At 42.3% G+C, this 21,420-nt stretch overlaps 1 protein-coding gene across 3 annotated transcripts; it reads left to right on the top strand.

The window, feature by feature from the left end:
- Positions 1–156: 156 nt before the first annotated feature.
- Positions 157–21,023, top strand: LOC147113879 (eukaryotic translation initiation factor 4E-1A-like). 3 transcript variants are annotated; one of them, XM_085995263.1, is made up of 7 exons: positions 157–255; positions 4,480–4,580; positions 13,174–13,269; positions 15,911–15,974; positions 16,993–17,106; positions 18,022–18,161; positions 20,242–21,023. In XM_085995263.1, exons 1-7 carry the CDS (start codon positions 205–207, stop codon positions 20,354–20,356), a joined length of 681 nt encoding a protein of 226 aa, XP_085851389.1. In that variant the 5' UTR covers positions 157–204; the 3' UTR covers positions 20,357–21,023. The 3 variants fall into 3 exon arrangements, with proteins under 3 accessions (XP_085851389.1, XP_085851390.1, XP_085851391.1); XM_085995264.1 differs by lacking the exon at positions 157–255 and adding an exon at positions 2,521–2,625; XM_085995265.1 differs by lacking the exon at positions 157–255 and adding an exon at positions 3,570–3,736.
- Positions 21,024–21,420: the final 397 nt, after the last annotated feature.

The following is a 21,420-nucleotide window of genomic DNA, read 5'->3' as shown; positions in this document are numbered from 1 at the left end:
CTTCAGCGGAACTAGGAGTGGGTAATAAATACTAGTGTTGCTCGCGTCTCAAGGAAAAAAGGTTTTGATTCTAGAAGTACTCACCAGTTTGCAGTTATATTAAAATTAGCCTCCAATGTTGTTATTTTGACATTCACACATTTTGTGGTGTTTATGCCAGTAGAGTGCTCTGTCGTGATACCTGTCCACATAAAATGAGCATCTATGGCTGCCGGATGTGTGGTGTTTATGCAAGAGCCTTTAAAGAGCCCCAGAGTAAGTATTTTAATACCATTTTAAGCCTATTTCTGAATTACTTTTGATTTTGATTTTGATTTTTTATTGGTCAGGAGCCTTCATGTCAAGTACTTTAGCACTACCATTGTTTTACAACATCCAAGAAACTGATACAGTGAGTTTCAATGGGAATTTGCCTTTACTTATGCTTTTTGGAGGAAGAAGAGGAGGAGCAATGGAGGGATGCCAGGCAGGTCAGGCTGCACTATAGACAGACTGTGTTTTTCTGTTGGTGTCCTCCTACTAGAAATATCTACATGGGCTCTGTGTCAGTAGACAGCCAGATGCAAAGCATGTCTAATCTGCCCAATGGACACCTGCAGCTATCATGCACTAAAAAGGGTCAGCAATGCCAATGGCAGTAACACTCATCTTCAAATGTATGCAGCAAAGCTGTTCTATGGGGTGCATGCCTTGGAGTGGTAGCAGCCCTCCTTGCTGCAATCTCTAATCTGAACCATTTCCACTTTGCCAGCCACTTAATGGGGACTGCAAAAATGCACTCACTGCTCCAACAATTAGCCAAAGACTTGGTTTCTTGACTGCACATTTATTATACCAATCATTGTATTTTGCTAGGAATTTTGTTACCCAAACAATCTGAAGACTAAAATATACATTAAAAATATTAGCAACCTATGTGAAGTCAACTAATATTACTGTTTATACATTTACCTTTAAGTGACCTTATCCCATTAAATTTACCTATCACCCTTTATAAGTAACTGTTTACTTGCAATTTCTTCTTCTTGCTGGCAATTGCCAATTTAAAGTTAAGTGTGTGCCCTCCATTAAGGACTGTAACAACCAAAAATTAAAAAGAAACTTAACAAATTAAATTAAAATACTATTCCCCGGGGTGATGATGCACTCCAGTCCCTCCGGTGCCCACCGATTGCGGAAGGCCTTGAGCGTGCCGGTGGACACTGCGTGCTCCATCTCCAGGGACACCTGAGCGCAAATGTAGCTGCAGAGACAGGCAGTTGGGCCGAATGACTCACTTGACCGTCTGCTGCCTGGACCTGTTAATGACCACCTTGGCCAGGCCCAGGAGCAGTCCCACGAGGAGGTCCTCTGACTTGCCTGCTTCCCTCCCGCACCAGGTGACCAAAGATCAGGAGCGTAGGACTGAAGTGCAACCAAAAATTGAGGAGCAGCCCCTTCAAATAATGGAAGAGGAACTGCAACCTCTCACACTCTACCTATATGTGGAACACGGATTCCTCCAGGCTGCAAAAAATCAGGTGGCCTGGGAGTCTGTGATCCAACTTAAAACTTTATTGCACGGGACTGCCCCATGCAACACCCTCCAGGCCAAGTCCCCAATAACTTACCCCCTTTGATAAACTCCCAAATCAGGCCCATTTTAGGTGGGAGATTTCCCACACTATGAAAATGAGGTTAATCATGCAAAATCAGGTTAAGCCAGAAAAACATGGAAGCTTCATAGGATTTACTATAATTTTATTAGAGATGAGTTTGAGGATTCTATTGTCCTCTTTTTATAAACCCAAAAATAAACCCTTAAACAAATAAACCCTTTAAATGACCCGATTAATCAAATTAAAATTTGGCCTCTTAAATCGATTACGCACTCCAGTCCCCGCGGCGCCCACCGGTCACGAAAGAGCTCGAGCTCGCCAGCGGACACCGCGTGCTCCATCTCCAGGGCCACCCGGCCGCGAACATGGCCGCGGAAGAGAGGGAGGCAATCCGGCCGGACGACCCCCTCGGCCGCCCGCTGCCTGGACCAATTAATGGCTTTCTTGGCCAGGCCCAGGAGCAGGCCCACGAGGAGGTCCTCCGACCTGCCCGCTCCCCTCCGCACCGGGTGACCGTAGATCAAGAGCGTGGGACTGAAGTGCAACCAAAATTTGAGGAGCAGCCCCTTCAAATAATGGAAGAGGAACTGCAACCTCTCACACTCTACCTATATGTGGAACACGGATTCCTCCAGGCTGCAAAAAATCAGGTGGCCTGGGAGTCTGTGATCCAACTTAAAACTTTATTGCACGGGACTGCCCCATGCAACACCCTCCAGGCCAAGTCCCCAATAACTTACCCCCTTTGATAAACTCCCAAATCAGGCCCATTTTAGGTGGGAGATTTCCCACACTATGAAAATGAGGTTAATCATGCAAAATCAGGTTAAGCCAGAAAAACATGGAAGCTTCATAGGATTTACTATAATTTTATTAGAGATGAGTTTGAGGATTCTATTGTCGTTCCCAAATCAGCAATCTCAGTTGGAACGGGTACCTTTTAACAAGTGATCAATTAACCCCATAAATGTGGGATTGATCAGGTAATTTGGAGGCTGGACACTTCATTATGGCGGCAGCACAGCCGGTGAGTGAGTTTGCGTTGTTTGTTATGTGGTGAAAAAAATTGGAGGTGAATGTGTTCGGCAGAGCCTGGTTAGCGAGCGGCTGCTGCATAGTGGTGGGATGGGAGGTAGCTGTGCATGAGCGTCCTGCTCGACATGGAAAAACACTCGAGAATGTGGCAATGTACCCTTCCGTTTGTATTTGTTGGACGATTTTGTTCAACGCGACATTTTAATTGCATCAAACTTTCGTTGCTGAAGAAATGCACGAAGGAGTACTGGACAAATGTATCATAGTTTTCGTTAGGATAATGTAATTTTACACTAAAGGTTTTTTTTATGGTGCTTCTCCAAGCCGCCCTCTTTTTCTCCTTTCAAACTCCCTAAAAGCAAGCCTTTGATGGAGCGAGCTGGAGAATAGAAAGGCCTCATTTAACATGGGGTACGCTGAAATAAACTTACCCTTTAGTCCTTTATCTTCTGTTGATTTTAAGCAACACAGATAAAATTATTTCCTGTGGTTGACCAGAACAAGACACCGATCTACATGTAACTTGTGGTACATTTGGTGTTTTAAAAACTCGTTACAAATGCAACTAATTCACTTGGGAGCAAATATTTTGCTCCGTTTGTAGTTACACTTTTAATGTAAACCCAAACTAATTTAAAACGTTGAGGGAATGTTGAGATCTGAAAGCAAGAAAAGTGCGTTTGTTCAATCTTTGCTTAGAGTAGAATCAGAACCGCACAGAAGGAGGCCATTCGGCCCGTCGAGTCCGTGCCGGCTCTCTGCAAGAGCACTTCAGCTAGTCCCACTCTTCCTTCCCGCCCCCACCCCCCTTCCTAGTAGCCCTGCAAATGTTTTTCCTTCAGGTGATACTATAGACCCCGGATCTGAAAGGCGTGAAAGGCGTGCAGTACCATAACAGAAGAAAAATAACTAGTCTTAACATCTAACCCAAGGATATGAAAAAGCTGCTGGATAAGGCTTCTGTATGGTCTCTAAATACCACCTTGCCTGAAATCATCTTGAACTGAAGGAAGAATGTATCAGATAATTCAAAGATTGAAGACTTGCTGGAATTTAGATGCTTGTAGAAGAAAGTGCATGTCACAGACTAGAAGGAAAGGATGGTAAGCTAAATTAGTTCAATATCCTAAGCTAGCTATGAATGAGGATGGCCATGTAATGTATCTCAACCTACAGTCCATCCAGTCTTCCATTTATTAAATAGTTTTCAGGTTTTTGCCTTGGTTATCCTACCCAGAAGTACATGTCATGTTTTATCACTCCATCTGAAGATATATGTCCCAAATTTGCCCTTTGAATGGGTTCCCCCTTTCCCCTAAAGCTTATTCATCCACATGGTGTGAGATATCAAAATTATGTGGGGCTGTTCTGTTTTGGCTCTAAAATTAAAAACAAAAAACACTTTTTGTAAAGAAATCATTCTTGTTGCTTCAATTCCAGGTCCATGGTGTAAATGTACAATAGTGATCAGAGCCTGCTCTGCCTTTCTTGCCTTCCCCTCCCCAACACACACACCAATTATATCTTATCCTTGCTTGCTGTCTGAAGAACACATTTTTTCTTTGTTCTCGGATATGGGTGATGCTGGTAAAGTAACGTTTTCATTGCCTGTTCCTAGTTGTCTGGAGAATATGGTGATGGCCCTCCTTGAACTGCTTGGGCTGAAGGTGCTCCCACAATGGTGTTGTGTAAGGCATTCCAGGATTTTGACCTGGATGCTTGATTTAAAGTAGAAAAATCTTGTTTTGAAGCAATTTTATAATTGCAATGTAACATAAATTGAGACATACAATTCATATTCTAACAAAATAGTAGCTAACTCACTTTTATGTATTGGCATCTTGAGGTTTACCTGGCAATTCTTCAAGAGTCTGAAGAAACTACAAAGTCCTCTAGGAAAGAAAATCTAACTGTTCGACCATATATGAAGCACCCTTTGCAGAACAGGTATAATCTTTCTAGTTGCTACGCTGTTGCCTGTTTAAATATTTAAGAGAAAAATGGGGTTTGCTATTTGTTACTTAAAAAAATAAAATGCAGTTACGAATATTTTTCTGTTTCTCACTAAACATGGACTTTTACTGGGCATAGTTCCACGAATGCAAACCAAATGGTGCCTTCAAGTGTAAACCTAGACAATGAGTGCTAATATGCTGTTCATTGTGAAGGCCATCACCGCTCAGCCCAATCTTGTCCTTGCCAGACATCCACATGATGTATGATTTTCAGCATGGGTTACTGAACAGTGATCAAGAGCACTTGCATTTCTGTCCCTTTCTCCCCCCATCCTGGGGTGCTAACGCCAATTGTAGCATCAACTGGTGTCGTGACATGGCATTGGATGGAACTTGTGCTCTTCTGGTCTGTAATGCTTTGTAGTGCATGATGTAGATGAGCTCTTTTCTGATCATGCTAACTTGAGACAGTGACTAAATTTGCCACCATTTTAAACCAGTGCTACCCATATATGGCTTAGGGGCCAATTGTGATCCACATCCAACAACAATGTGCATTTATATAACACTTTTTTTAATGTAGCAAACCGCCACAAGGCGCTTCACAGCAGCGTTCTGAAACAAAATGTGATAGCGAGCCACGTAAAGAGATATTAGGACAGGTGACCAAAAGCTTGGCCAAAGTAGGTTTAAAGGAGTGTCTTGAGAGGAGAGAGATGTGGAGGGGTTTAGGGAGGGAATTCCAGAACTTGGGGCTTAGGCAGCTGAAGGCACGGTCACCAATGGTGGGGTGATAGTAATTGGGGCTGTGCAAGAAGCCAGAATTGGAGGAGTGCAGAGATCTCGGAGGGATCTATTTATCTAGTCAAATAAGATCAAGGCTGACTTGGTATTTTGGCATGTTGTCTTTGGCCCTCCACAGGCAAGCTGCTCCTTTCTTTGGACCCTTTTCTGTAACTTGCCAGCTCTGTGGTGTGATTGTAATTAAAAATGGAAACTTGAGATTGTGGCACTTAAAAAAAAAAAAAAAAAAGGTTGAGTAATTTCTGAAGAAACTTTATGCAGTTTCAGTTGGAGAGAAAGTAGGGAACGAGAAAAAATGCATGTTGTTGTATATTTCCTTTTGTGGATCATTGAGTACAGCAAAATATCAGTTGGCTGAAATTGGATATTGCAATGTTTTATCTCTTTGGAAAATATAGAAACTGTGAAGGTACATAAAGAAATGGACTCAGTCCCTATATGTACTAAGTTGAAGAAAGGGTCTGTAGTTATGAACATATGAAAAAGGAAATGACCAACTGGTCCATCTGAAGGGGTAATTACAAGTCCTAGCCCTTCCCAGGCTATCCCAGATCAGGTGTATTCCCCAGACGTTTACCTTCAACTTAAGTTAGAGATAGCCGAATTCCATAAGATGCTTAAATGGGTCTAAAGGTTCAGGCTATCTCTCCCTAAAGGAAAGGAATGACTGAAGATGTTACTGTCCTCCAGATAGTATTTTTAATAATGGTGTGGAGATGCCGGAGCTGGACTGGGGTGGACAAATGTAAGAAGTCACACAACACCAGGTTATAGTCCAACAGCTTTATTTGAAATCACAAGCTTTCGGAGCGCTGCTCCTTCTTCAGGTGAAGTGGAGAAATGCATAAAGACACAGCTTATATAGTCAGAGAATCATGTCAGATGTTTACAGGTAACCTTTCCAACTGCCATTTGTCACACCTCGGCAGAGAGATAATCACAGCAGTCAAAGGTGTGAATGGTGTCCAAACAGGTCAGTCAGGGAAACATTACATCAAAGAACAATGAGGTGGGGTCACAAGGGGTCAAATATTGCAGATGCTGGGGTCTGTATGAAAAACAAAAAAGCAGACAAAAAACATTTTTTTTGGCTGGAAATCACAGCAGGTCCGGCCGCATCTGTGTAGAGAGAACAAGCCAATGTCGACTCGAGTCTGGATGACCCTGCATCAGGTGGGGTTACATGTAGCGTGACATGAACCCAAGATCTCGGTTGAGGCCGTCCTCATGAGTGCGGAACTTGGCTATCAGTTTCTGCTCGACGATTTTGCGTTGTCGTGTGTCTCGAAGGCCACCTTGGAGAATGCTTACCCGAAGATCGGAGGCTGAATGTCCTTGACTGCTGAAGTGTTCCCCGACTGGGAGGGAACACTCCTGCCTGGTGATTGTTGCGCGGTGTCCATTCATCCGTTGTCGCAGTGTCTGCATGGTCTCGCCAATGTACCATGCTCCGGGGCATCCTTTCCTGCAACGTATGAGGTAGACAACGTTGGCCGAGTCACATGAGTATGTACCATGTACCTGGTGGGTGGTGTCCTCACGTGTGATGATGGTATCTGTGTTGATGATCTGGCATGTCTTGCAGAGGTTGCTGTGGCAGGGTTGTGTGGTGTCGTGGTCGCTGTTCTCCTGAAAGCTGGGTAATTTGCTGCGAACGATGGTCTGTTTGAGGTTAGGCGGTTGTTTGAAAGCGAGTAGTGGAGGCGTGGGGATGGCCTTGGCGAGGTGTTCGTCGTCATCGATGACATGTTGAAGGCTGCGAAGAACATGGCGTAGTTTCTCCGCTCCGGGGAAGTACTGGACGACGAAGGGTACTCTGTTGGTTGTGTCCCGTGTTTGTCTTCTGAGGAGGTCTATGCGATTTTTCGCTGTGGCCCGTCAGAACTGTCGATCGACGAGTCGAGCGTCATATCCCGTTCTTACAAGGGCGTCTTTCAGTGTCTGTAGGTGTCCATCGCGTTCCTCCTCGTCTGAGCAGATCCTGTGTATTCGCAGGGCTTGTCCATAGGGGATGGCTTCTTTAACGTGGTTAGGGTGGAAGCTGGAGAAGTGAAGCATCGTGAGGTTGTCCGTGGGCTTGCGGTAGAGTGAAGTGCTGAGGTGTCCGTCTTTGATGGAGATTCGTGTGTCCAGGAATGAGACTGATTCTGAGGAGGAGTCCATGGTGAGTTTGATGGTGGGATGGAACTTGTTGATGTTATCGTGTAGTCTTTTCAGTGATTCTTCGCCGTGGGTCCATAGGAAGAAAATGTCGTCGATGTATCTGGTGTATAGCGTTGGTTGGAGATCCTGTGCAGCGAAGAAGTCTTGCTCGAACTTGTGCATGAAGATGTTTGCGTATTGGGGTGCGAATTTGGTCCCCATGGCTGTTCCGTGTGTTTGGGTAAAGAACTGGTTGTCGAAGGTGAAGACATTGTGGTCAAGGATGAAGCGGATGAGTTGTAGGATGGCGTCTGGAGATTGGCTGTTGTTGGTGTTGAGTACTGAGGCTGTCGCAGCGATGCCGTCATCGTGGGGGATACTGGTGTAGAGTGCCGAGACGTCCATCGTGGCGAGGAGTGTTCCTGGTTCAACTGGTCCGTGGGTGCTGAGCTTCTGTAAGAAGTCTGTAGTGTTGCGACAGAAGCTGGGGGTTCCCTGTACGATGGGTTTCAGGATGCCCTCGACATATCCAGAGAGGTTCTCACACAGGGTTCCGCTGCCTGATGCGATAGGACGTCCAGGTGTGTTGGCTTTGTGTATCTTTGGGAGGCAGTAGAAGTCTCCCACGTGGGGAGTACGTGGGATGAGAGCATGTAGGATGCTTTGAAGGTCTGGATCGAAGGTTTTGATCAGTCTGTTGAGTTGGCGGGTGTGTTCTTTGGTCGGATCTGCGGGTAACTGTCTGTAGTGTTCCTGGTTGTCCAGTTGTCGGTATACTTCTTTGCAATAGTCCGTTCTGTTCTGTATGACGATGGCACCTCCTTTGTCTGCTGGTTTGATGACGATGTTGCGGTTGGTCTTGAGAGCGTGGATGGCGTTGCGTTGTGCTCGGGTGACATTCTGGACTGTCTTGTGAGTGCGGCTGATGAATCTGGCGTTGATGCATCTCCTGACAGCTTGAGCATACATGTCAAGCTTAGGGCATCGACCCTCTGGAGGGGTCCAATTTGACTCTTCTTCGGTTGCTGCACTGCGGATCCCTCTGTCTGCTGTTCCGGATCATTGATTGTCTCATTGGGTTCGCTGCTGACATCTTGGGATTTGTGGAAGAATTCCTGGAGCCTCATTCTCCTGATGAATTCCTCTGTGTCTGCCGCGAGACTGATGGGGTCCATTTTGGTGGTGGGGCAGAAATTGAGCCCTCGGCTGAGAACTTCAATTTCGTCTGGTTGAAGGGTGTGGTCGGACAGGTTGACGATGGATTTCCCTGTGGTTTCAACCGTGGTACCGGGGGAGGCTTGGTTGCTGCTGCTGGTGATGCCAAGTTTCTCAAGCTTCCTGTTCTTGGTGTGCATGTAGGTAGCGTAGTTCCATTGCCTTGTTTGTTTGGCGGTGTCTCGTAGCTTATTTTTAATAAGTTGAACTAGACTGTAACCTTCTGGATATTATGAGGGTCTGGAATATCCCCAGAATTCTGCAACTCCTTACAAAAGAGTGTACAGAAATTGGGTTCGCGAGTTTATACAGAATTACTCTGAGACAATTCTAAAAATATATAGTTTTATTTAAGAGCCGACATTCAGTTAACAGCTGTTGAATCAGTTGCAACATTAACAATTCAAAATACAGATAGCCTACATTTCTTATTTCTCAGAGATCCTTATTCTCAATTCTTTACTTTGTTACATTTCTATATTTCTTACTTATTTCTAAATCCAGATTATCCACCAAAATAAATTACTTTGATTACCTGAGACTCATAGTTAAAAACTTAGAGCATGCCTATGAAGTTGAGAAACGCTTGGCCTGTTCAGCGAGTTCTGATTTTCTGTTTGAAAAGCTCTTATTTTTATACCCTTTTGGCATTGGTTTATTCTTTGAAGTTCTCTGCTGATGTCAGCTAATTATCTTTATTGATTCTCTTTTGAATGCTTTCTATCTTACTGTCAATTCAACTATTGCATGCATAATTATGTCTCTACCTTTTTTAGGTGTTTCAAAAACCATCATAGAAACAATATGACAGCTTTGGTTTCTGTTTGATGCCATTCTTATCGAAGATTCTTTCATTCAATTCTTAATATTGGCTTTACTGGTTTTTAGCAGACATTGTGACTCTGTGCTGCTCCAAGTTCAATACAAACACATTGTAATTGCTTGGTGTATCTATTGAAGTCATATCTTCAAAGTGTTCTTGTTGGTATCATATTTACTATGTGTATATATTAAAGACACTTCAACTAGAGTGTTTCATGCATTTTTAGCTATCTCAATTGGCTGCATATTTAATCGTGTGTTTCCTGTCATCCAAGTTTAACATAAAAACTATTTGACCGGCAGGTGTTTCTTTCTTTTACTTGATGTCATCTTTTCAAAGGCACATGGTTCTTTTAATGTTTGTTTCTGTTTTACATGTTAGTTCTTAACGCTTTAAACTGGGCATTTTCATTGTGTTCCCTCCAAACTGTAGAACTTTCGGAAGTGCCAAACTGCCATTTCAATGGGGTAATTGTTTTAGTATATTTAACTAATTCCCATTTCAAAGTTTTTGTTCTTTACAACTTTGTTTAACAACTGATCTTTATCTCAGAAGCCTGTTCTCTGTTTACAGCCTGTGTCTCCAAGGCTTTAGATTTTTAAACCCGGTATATCATTTAATATCAGTATTCTGTTCATATTATGATGTATCTTTCTGAAATATGGCATATTCCCTCTCACATCAAGCCTGTCTTGTCCCATCCTATCCCAACATGGCGCCACCTAATGCATCATCGGCCATCTTCAGCACTCAGTCTTCTGGGGAAATTCATCTCTTTCCCCTGAAGGCAATCCAGCAAGCTCCAGGTGAGCAGGGTGACTGTAACTGTAACTGGTTCCAACTAGCTTGCCTACCTTTTTTATAACTGCCTTCAACATACAGAAATTCATTCAGCCTCTCCCCATCCCATGTCTGCAGTGGATATACACTTGCTGAACATAGCAAGAGTAGGCCATATGGCCCCTTGAGCCTGCTTTGCCATTCAATAAGATCATGGCTGATCTTCAAATTCAACTTCACTTTCCTGCCCGATCTCCATATCCCTTGATTCCCCTAGAGTCCAAAAATGTATCTATCTCCGCCTTGAATATACTCAACGACTCAGCATCCACAGCCCTTTGTGGTAGAGAATTCCAAATATTAACAATCCTGAGTGAAGAAATTCCTCCTCATCTCAGTCTTAAATGGCTGACTCCCTTATCCTGAGACTATGCCCCCCTAGTTCTAGACTCACCAGCCAGGGGAAACAACCTCTCGGCATCTACCTTGTCAATCCCCCTCAGAATCTTGCATGTTTCAATGAGATCACCTCATTCTTCTAAACTCCAGAGTATAGGCCCATTCTATACAATCTCTCATCATGGGACAGCCCTCTCATGCCAGGAATCAACCTAGTGAACCTTTGTTGCACCGCCTCTAAGGCAAGTATATTCTTCCTCGGATGAGGGACAAAAACTGTGTACAGTACTCTAGGTGTGGTCTCACAAATGCTGTACAATTGTAGTGAGACTTACTTACTCTTGTACTCCAACCCCCTTGCAATAAAGGCCAGCATGCCATTTACCTTCCTAATTACTTGCTGTACCTGCATGCTAACTTACTGTGTTTCCTGTACGAGGACACCAAAATCTCTGAACGCCAACAAAAAATATTCTGTTTTTCTATTCTTCCTACAAAAGTGAATAACCCACATTATACTCCATCTGCCACCTCATTGCCCACTCACTTAATCTGTCTATATCCCTTTGCAGGCTCTGTGTCCTCCTCACAGCTTACATTCCCACCTAGTTTTGTATCATCAGCAAATCTGGATACATTGCACTTGGTCCCTTCATCTAAGTCATTTAATATAGATTGTAAATAGCTGAGGCCCAAGCACTGAGCTTGTGGCACCCCACAGCCTACCAATTACACATTTATCCATACTCTCTGTTTTCTGTCCGTTAACCAATCCTGGCAGCTTATTCCAGAGATCAATGACTCTCCTGCATAAACAAGTACTTCCTGGCCTCTAATCTAACTGTGCTTGTGTACCTTGTATTGATGCTCCCCAGGACTACTTTTCATAGCCACTCAAATAACCTGTCCACTTTGCCAGAAAATAATGCTTTTATAAAAAAAAAAAAAAAAAAATCTCAATCATTTTCCCTTGAAGTCTATACTTTTCCAGAGTAAAAATCTCCAGTTCCCTAAGCCTGCTCTGATAACGAAGGGCGTGATCTTGCCAGCCCTATGGTGGCGGGACTGCTGGGAAAATGGCAGAATCTGGGGGCGGGTGCCCAACTCACCTCCATGCCATCTTGCCAGGCGGCGGTAGCCGGGTCCCGTCTCCTTGGAGGCAGGAAGGGGATTAGTGCCACTTATCTGCCTGTTAACAAAATAGTTAACAGGCAGATAAGAGGATTATCCCCATTTTACCCACACAAGTGTGGGCTTCCTGATGGCTGCGAACCCCGTCAGGGTCACCGAGGCGAGTAGTGGGTCTGCGGGGGTCGGAGGGGTCCAAAAGTGCGCTGTGAAGGTAAGTGATAGGTGCAAGTGTGGAGAGGTGAGTATGTGAGGTAAGTGGAAAGTGTTAGTAAAAGCTTACTTACCTTTGTTTCTTCCTGCAGGCTTCAATCGGTGGGTATGCGGAGAGTCTCGCACCTCCGCGGCAGAGATGACAGATGGCTGTTGCATTCTCCAATGCAGCAACCATCTAATTTCTACTAAGAGGTTTGATAAGTCTTGAATTCAAGAACTCGTCAAACTACAGAGAATGTCAAGTGTTTGACAGCTTCACAGAACTGTCAAACGATGACAATTCATCTGTCAAATTTTTGGCAGATGAAATGTCATACATTGACATTCTCTAACTGGCTTTCCCTTAATTGGCCTGCTAAGCCTGTTGGGCAGGCTTAACGAGGTCAATCAAAGGAAAATAGCATGGGTTGGCCAGAAGTTGATGGAGGCGGGGCTAAAACCCGACAAGAGGGAGTCCCGCCTCCAATAGCTTCCCATTGGCAAAATCCAGCCCTAAGAATCAGTTGAATGGCCCTCCTCTGGACCATCTCCAGAGCCCCTCTTCCCTGCCATGTGAGAAAACCAAAACTGGGAACTGTATTCTAGATGCAGCCAAAGCAAGTCTTTGCACAAGTCAAGAACTGTACATCTAGTACTATATTTAATTGTCCTAGAAATATGACTGTACATGACACTTAGATGGTGAGTATTTTATCTTTTCTGGGCCACTGGGTAGTATGTGTGCTTTGAATTTTGGAGAAGAGAATTGCTACGAGGAGTACTGATTAGGTCAAATTTCATTTTTATTACCTGGAATGCAGGGTTTCTATTATGTTGATCATATCTTGTGATTCTGCCCATTTTTGTGTGAAAACTAAATGGTCTTGCCCATTTAAAGTAACTTTCTTTTTCAATAGTACTTAATCTTCTGACATTTTATAGGAATGGAGATTGCATTGGTGATGTTACTAGATAGCAGCATTTTTTATGTAACTGAATAATAATTTTTGACTAATCATGAATTTGTAACTGTAAAATGGTTCTCAATTGTCCAATGTATCACCTTTTTCTGTATATTTTATTCTTGCTTCAAATACAGGTGGACCCTCTGGTTTTTCAAAAATGATAAAAGCAAACCCTGGCAGGCAAATCTTCGTCTTGTTACTAAATTTGACACGGTGGAGGATTTTTGGGCGTAAGTATTAATATTTTAAATGAACGGAATATGAATAAGTTTATTTCGAGAGGTTCAATTTTGAACTTCAGTTGAAATCTTTCAAAATTCTGAACAATAGGCTTCTTGGGCCAGGTATCTGCTTTGGGATGAAATCATCTGTGGTGAGCTGAGTGTGGCAGATTAGTTGTTGCAGCAACAGCTGATCTTGTTGGCTAGCAGCTGACCTGGTTGGCTAATCAGATGCTAGCCTTGCTCAGCACCTCCATTAATGCAAGGCTAACATCTGAAGTCTTTGGAATGGGCAAACTTTAACTGTTTCCTCATCTCCCTCTGCTCAACTGAGATTGGGCTTTTATTGAAGGGGGGAATTTTTTGTAATAAAATTTTGACTCTGAAAATTTTTTTGGCAGAGAGAATATAGTGAAAATTATGCTATTTTAATATTGGTTTATATATGCAAAACAAAGGAGCCTGGGAATTGCTGGCAGATCTCCTGTGTTGTTGCTTATGGCTATTCTGGAGCACAATTGTGATGTCTAGCTGTTAAGCTGGCCTGTCCCTTTTTTTAAGGCTATTGTTTGGTACACCATGTGGAAATGCAGATTATTTTTAGCTGTCAGTTAAATCAGTAAATTGTAATTTTTAGGCTCCATGTCAATGACCAGATTTAGATTGTGTAGCTAGTTCTCTCTCCCTCTCCCTCCCTCCCTCTCTCTCTCTCTCTCTCTCTCTCTCTCTCTCTCTCTCTCTCTCTCTCTCTCTCTCTCCCATCACCAAGATGCTAAGTGATCTCCTTTGTCAATTTATTCAACTCTTTGGCACTCTGATTTGTTTCCTGCACTCTTTACTACTTGCTATTTTAATGCTCTTCCCTTTTCAGTGTCCCTTTTTTTTATAGTTTCTGTTTTGCACTGCTTCTTCCTGTCGCCTTTATTATTTAGTTTACTGAACCAAAGTGGCACCACCCCCCTGTATCTAAGAGGACTACCAACTGGGCCAAAGGCTAGCATGATGTAATGCCATGATTCTGCCTTGGGGCCCTTACAGTAACTCCCTTCCATTGGCACTGGAGAGAAGGAACAGCAGTAAAAGGAGGCTGCTGGCACATTTTCCCCTCCCACCAACTGGAAACGGGCCACGTCCCTGATTTATGGTGACTGAATTTTTTTTCTGATGTGCCTTATTTTAACCACAGCACCCCCCCCCCTCCCACCCCGGCCTTGGCCCATGGGATAAAAGGAAAAACTTGTGACAAGAAATCTAGCATTACATTAATGCAGAAGGTGGGGGTTAACCGGGATGAGTGTTTATCAGTGGCTGCCATCTCTTGGAACTTGCTTGACAGCCTGTGGAATCAGAGTGGAATTTCCCAGTTTTTTTTCCCTGATTTTGGTGTAAGATTTCCTGCTTGGCTATTTGCCTTTCCCAGGGGATTGTGGGAGTGGTGGGGCCTGATAATGTATGTGGAGATTGCACGTCTGGATGTACAGGGCTGATGGACCAACAGGGTTTTTCCGGGCCCTTTCTGTATATTGGTAATAATCAGACTTTCTTTCTGTCCTGTCGACAATGAAGATCCTTTGTGGTACCGGACTCTCTGTTCTAACTTCAGAAAGGCTGCTGTGTTCAAATGTTCATGTGTTTGTGTTGCTATGTGGGGAAACTAGCGGCCATAAATATAAGATAGTCACTAATAAATGCAATAGGGAATTCAGATGAAACTTCTTTATCCAGAAAAAGAAAGACTTGCATTTATATAGCGCCTTTCATGACCATTGGATGTCTCCAAAGCAGTTTACAGGCAATGAAGTACTTTTGAAGTGGAGTCACTGTTGTAATGTAGGAAATGTGGCCAATTTGCGCTCACATCACTTGGCATCCCACAAATAGCAATGTGATGATGACCAAATAATCTGTTTTTGTTATGTTGGTTGAGGGATAAATATTGGCCAGGACACCGGGGATAACTCCCCATGCCATGGGATCTTTTCCGTCCACCTGAGTGAGCAGATGGGGCCTTAGTTTAAAGTCTCGTCCGACAGTGCAGCACTGCACTAGCATGTCAGCCTAGCTTTATGTGCTCAACTCCCTGGAGTGGGACTTGAACCCACAACCTTCTGACTCAGAAGTGAGCGTGCTGCCCACTGAGCCACAGCTGACACTGACTTGAGAGTAGTGAGAATGTGGAACTTGCTACCACATGGAATAGTTGAGGCAAATGGCACAGATACATTTTAAGGGGAAGCTAGATAAGTACATGAGGGAGAAAGGAATAGATGGATATACAAAAGCAAAATATGGATATGCAGATTGGGTGAGAGGAAGCTTGAGTGGAGCATAAAGACCTGCATAGTTCTGTTGGGCCGAATGGCCTGTTTCTGTGCTGTAAATTCTATGTAAAAAGTGTCTGCTGAGTCTGTCAGCCATGGCTTTTGCTTGGGGCTCATGGATCGCTCAGATAGGATAGGGCAGGTTGCTGTGGCCCTCAACAGTTCTTTGACAACTTGATCTGCATTTGGGTGTGACTGCTTTTTTTCTTTACTGTGCAGTCAACTTTGGAGATCAATGTTGAAATAGGGCTGCTGTTGCAGTTTTAAATTTGTATCCAAGGGTGATTGATATTCTCTAACTGAAATTTGCTTTTTTTTTGTTTCAATAGATTATACAATCACATTCAACTTGCTAGTAGGCTGATGTCAGGTTGTGATTACTCTCTCTTTAAGGTTTGTCCATTTGATATTTTTATGCAAAGTTAGCATTTGTTCCAAAGGAAAATGTGGGGTTTACATGTAAATTAAACATTGTGTTGTGTAAACACTGCGTGGTGTAACCCATAGTCACAATCTTGAAGACCTCATTGAAAGAATGAATGCTGAATGTGATTGATCTTGTCTACAGTGCCCCATGGAGTAATGTGAAAGTGAACAAGTGTGGAAAAACTTGAATTACTTACTCGCTAATGAGGGTTTTCAGTCTATTGGACACTTGGGAACAAAGTGCCCAAAGCCCTGCCTGTGCCTAACATTTCATTGCCCAAACTAGAATTTCACGCCATAATATCACAAACCTTTTGATCTGGAGCAAACACTTTTCCCTGTTCTGTTGCAAAACTTTTGCAAAAAAACCCCCCACTTTTTCCAAATTAGCAGCAAAAATTTCCAAATGAAGTTTCAGCCCAGCTGTCGTTCTTGCTTAAGCTGGAAAAACTGACTGAGGAAAAGGAGCACGTATCTGCAGAGCAAGGTGTGGGAATTCCAGATGCCCTCAATTTTTTTTTGTTTTGAAAATTCCCCTGATTGGGTGACTTGAAGTTCCGTTGCTGCATCTCCCTCGCCAAATCTCATCTTACTACTTGGTACTTGCTGCATGTTAGCTGATGGTTGTGGAAATTGGTGACCTTTTTATTTAAAAAAAAACATTATATCTTTTTGGGCAACAAAGTCAAGAAAATAGTACAGTAGGATAAAACTTGGACTGCACTCACTTGGTGGTGTGAATGTGACCTAAGTGAGAGCAGGTTCGTTACCTCTTGTTTTTTGTAACATAGTGAAAGTAAACCAGTCCTTTTTTTATATTTAGCTTAAAATCCTCATCGGTTTCCCTTGATTTAGGGAAGGAGTTAAGATAGTTCCACTACCTTAAGTCTTTACAGAATTCTAGAGGTTTAAGATTTGAAATGCTTTTAAATTGGATTTGTTGTAACTTTATTTTTAGTAATTTTGATTTTGTACTGTTGCGTAGGATGGTATTGAACCCATGTGGGAGGACAACAGAAACAAGTGTGGTGGAAGATGGTTAATCACGCTGTCCAAGCAGCAAAGGATGCTTGAACTAGATAAATTCTGGCTAGAAACAGTGAGTTAATACAGTATAGCCAATTACAGTATGTATGTGATTTGGGCAGTGCAGCCAAGTGATGTTGAGTCTACAGGCTGTTTCAAAATACTTGTAAGGCTTCATCTAACTGTTACAAACTGCAGCAGCCCTTCTAGACAAACCCCATTTAATTTTCTAATGCAGAGTGGTATGAGTTGTTGCACCTGTAGTTATATTTGAAATGTTTGTGGTAAAATCTGCTTCATATCAGAGTTGCTTGAGTTTAAATCTTTGTGACAATTTACAGCATTTGTGGAGTCTCTTTCACTGTCAGCTGTGGCTCAGTGGGTAGCACTCTCTCCTCAAGTCGGAAAGTTGTAGGTTTAAGTCCCATACCAGTGATTTGAGCACACAAATCTAGGCTGACAGTCCAGTGCTGCACTGTCTGAGGTGCCGTCTTTCGGATGAGATGTTAAACCAAGCCCCCGTCTGATCTCAAGTGGATGTAAAAGATTGCACTTGAAGAAGAGCAAGGGAGTTATTCCTGATGTCCTGGCCAATATTTATCCCTCAATCAACATCACTAAAACAGATTATTTGGTCATTATTACATTACAGTTGTTTGCTGTGTGCAAATTGCCACGTTTCCTACATTACAACAGTGACTACACTTCAAAAATACTTCATTGCCTGTAAAGTGATTTGGGACATCCTGATGTTGTAAAAGGTGCTATATAAATGCAAGTATTTTTATCTGGGTGTTGTAGTTATACTGAACTTAAGTCTTTAAACTTGGTCTTAAGTTCTAGCCTGCGAAGATGTATGCTGTAGTTGTCGGTGGAACAATTAAGCACTCGGAATCTGTTACTTTATTTTCCCAATATTTCTTTTTACTGTGCAGGTAACTACTTAAAATGACTTTATTAATATCTTTGCAATTAATATCTTTGCAAGTTGCTGTGCCTTATTGGAGAAGCTTTTGATGACTATAGCAATGATGTATGCGGTGCAGTAATTAATGTCCGATCAAAAGGAGATAAAATAGCAATCTGGACCCGTGACACTGAAAACCAAGAAGCAGTTTTACATATAGGGTAAGTTGATGCTTTTTTGAAGGATTTGCTCTGTTAAAATTGTGTCTCCATTTCTGATCACTGTTTTGGGCCATTCCCTAGAAAATTGAACTGTGGAAGATTTGTGTGTTTGACTTTTTCAGTCAATTGCCTAAAACATTTGTATCCATTTAGCTGTCTCTCCCATACTGTCAATTTTATCTCGCTGACTTGTGGGTCTCTCTCTCACAGTTTAAGACCTTGCTTGAAGAGTGGTGTGCACTCCTTCCATTTCCCTCCCCTGTTTTGAGGTGGTATCACTATTTGTAACCTTAGCTTTTAATTTCTTAGTTGCATTTTTTTTTGAAAGCTTGATATTGAGACACTTGCTAGGATAACATTGTCAAACCTGAGGGTGAGAGCTAAGTTAACCATTTTTGTGCATGATCCATAATCCGATTAATTTCAGAGATTTGTGACATTTCAACTGTAGATCTGTTAAATGAACTGTTGCACAGTAGCTGTTCTCTTCATCCTTTGTAATTGAACTTATTTAAATATTTTTTTAAATAATTGGAATTTGTGCAAAAGAAAAAAATCTTGCATTTAAATAGTTCCTTTTTAATGTAGCAAAATGTCCCAATGTGCTTGACTAGTGTTATCGATCAAAATTTGACACTGAAGGAGATATTGGGGCAGATGACCAAAAGCTTGGTCAAAGGTAGGTTTTAAGGAGCATCTCGGGATGGTGGAGATGTGGAGAGAATTCCAGAGCTTGGGGCCAAGGCAGCTGAAGGCACAGTTGCCAATAGTGGAACGATTAAAATCGGGGATGCGCAAGATGCCAGAATTGGAGAAGCACAGAGCTATCAAAGGCTTGTAGGGCTGGAGGCTGTTAGAGATAGAGGGGGTGAGGCCATGGAGGGATTTGTAGACGAGGGTGAAAATTTTAAAAGCGGAGTCATTGCCAGACCGGGAGCAAGTGTAGGTCAGCAAGCACAGGGGTGATGGGTGAATGGGACTTGGTGCGAGTTAAGATATGGGCAGCAGAGCCTTGTAAGTTTATGTAGGGTGGAAGATGGGAGGTGGGTTAGGAGAGCATTGGAATAGTGACGTCTAGAAGTAACAAAGGCATGGATGAGGGTTTCAGCAGCAGATGAGCTCAGGTAGGGTCGGAGTCGGGCGATTGTTATGGAGGTGGAAGTAGGTAATCTTGGATATGTGGTCAGAAGCTCCTCTCTCGGCCAAATACAACCCAAAGGTTGCGAACAGTCTGGCTCAGTTTCCGATGGTTGCCAGGGAGAGGGATGGAGTTTGTAGTGGGAATCAAAGGCAATGGCTTCAGTCTTCCCAATACTTAGCTGGTGCAAATTTCTGCTCATCCAATACTGGATGTTGGACAAGCAGTCTGACAAGTCAGACAGTGGAAGGGTCCAGAGAGGTGGTGGTGAGATGATGCTGAGTATCATTAGTGTATGTGTGGAATGTGGTGTTTTTGGATGATACTGAGGGGAAGTATGCAGATGAGAAATCTGGGACAAACGATAGATCCTTGGGGGACACCAGAGGTAATGGTGGTGGGAGTGGAAAGCGAATCCATTGCTGGTGATTCTCTGGCTACAACTGGATAGGTAAGAATGGAACCAGGCAAGGGCAGTTCCACTCAACTGCATGATGGAGAGGTGTTTGAGGAGGAGGATGGTGGTGGGGTGGGGAGAAAGGACAAAAAATCAGAAGTAATGCTTAACTTTAACTTGAACAACTTTAATTTTTTACATTGAAAAATGATTCAGAATTAACTGCAAAATTAGTTGCCTTGGAAGCATTGAGGTGTTTATTACCATTCATGTTAAATACAGCTTTCAGAATTGCTTAGCAGCTTATTTTAAATAGTACATATTTCTCAAATTGGGAAAATACTCCGACATTCAGAATTAAGTTAATTTAAATGATTCGCCAATTAGACATGTAACTTTAATCAGACTATGAATGGATTGTAGACTAACTGTCCCCATGATGAAGCAGCATTGTTCGGAACATGACTGCCAAAAAGGAGGAATATTGAATGCACTTTAAATTTGGCTAAAGCTTTTTAACAAGTTAATTTTTCCTTTTGCATTAGAAAAACCTACAAAGAAAGGCTTGGTCTTCCTGTAAAGATCGTGATTGGTTATCAAGCACATGCAGACACGGCGACAAAGAGTGGATTAGGAGTTAAAAACAAATTTGTTGTTTGAGAAGACGTAAACCTGTTGAATTGGATCAAACTTTAACGCTGGACAAACTGAACCTGTGCAGCACTTTAATCCATATCGCACTTTACTTTCTGCAAATAATCTGGGAGGATGTGCATTTTTGCAATGCAGCTGTTGCAATCTTCTGCTTTTGTTAAATATTTAACAATTGTCTCAATGTTTACATTTGAGTGTATGACTTTTTTCACTTTAGTTTTTGTCCAAAATAATTTGTGCATGATTATTTGTTTAAATCATGGGATTTCAAAATTTTCATAATGAATTGATTATACCTGCTTCTGTTGAATATTCAATGTTCAACAAATAGACATCAATCAATTAATTGTGCTTTCTTATGTTGGTCAAATTTAGTATCCTCTATAAATGGAACATTGTGTTTTAACTCCTGTCTGAGAAATTATTTTTGGTCTTGGGAGTTCCTGCTATTCCGTAATACAATGGAAGCTTAATCTTTCCCCTCTTAAATTCCATGGTAATTCTAACAATTGCTAGTGACGACTCTTCCATTTTGAATGCAATTTTGTTTGCTTTAACTGAATAATGTATGGGTGGGAATGTGAATCATTGACAATGTATAGTATTTAAGTGCTGCATTCTATTTCTAAAAGATGTAAACAAATTTTGTTGAATTAAAGCATTACTTCTCTGATCTTTTTTTAAAATCTTTTGCATAAATTTACTAACTAGATTGGTGGCTGATGAAATACAATCCAAGTAACAATGGAGCTGATGACTTGAGCACAAAAGACAAACTAATTGCATGATCCCTGAATGTTTTGCCTATTTTTTTCCCCTCTGACTGTGTAACTGTAGAGAACCATTTTAGTTAAATTTGAAGGGATGTTTTGAATTGCAGCTGTGCTACAATTGTGCAAAGTGGATGTGAGTTATTCTGATTCTGGTGCTTCTCTTGGCATGTGACTGCTTTGAATAATATGTTCACACCCAAATAAAGAGATGGCTCAGGAGGTGGGAGGAGATTAGCAATTACATTAGAAATGCAGTGGCAATAGGAGACTGGGATTAAAATTGGACAAGTTTGATGA

This window comes from Somniosus microcephalus, chromosome 8 (assembly GCF_052327205.1).
Source record: "Somniosus microcephalus isolate GS21.2 chromosome 8, FLI_Smic_1.0, whole genome shotgun sequence".
NCBI classification, from domain to species: domain Eukaryota; kingdom Metazoa; phylum Chordata; class Chondrichthyes; order Squaliformes; family Somniosidae; genus Somniosus; species Somniosus microcephalus.
This window is presented reverse-complemented; position numbering and strand designations above follow the sequence as displayed.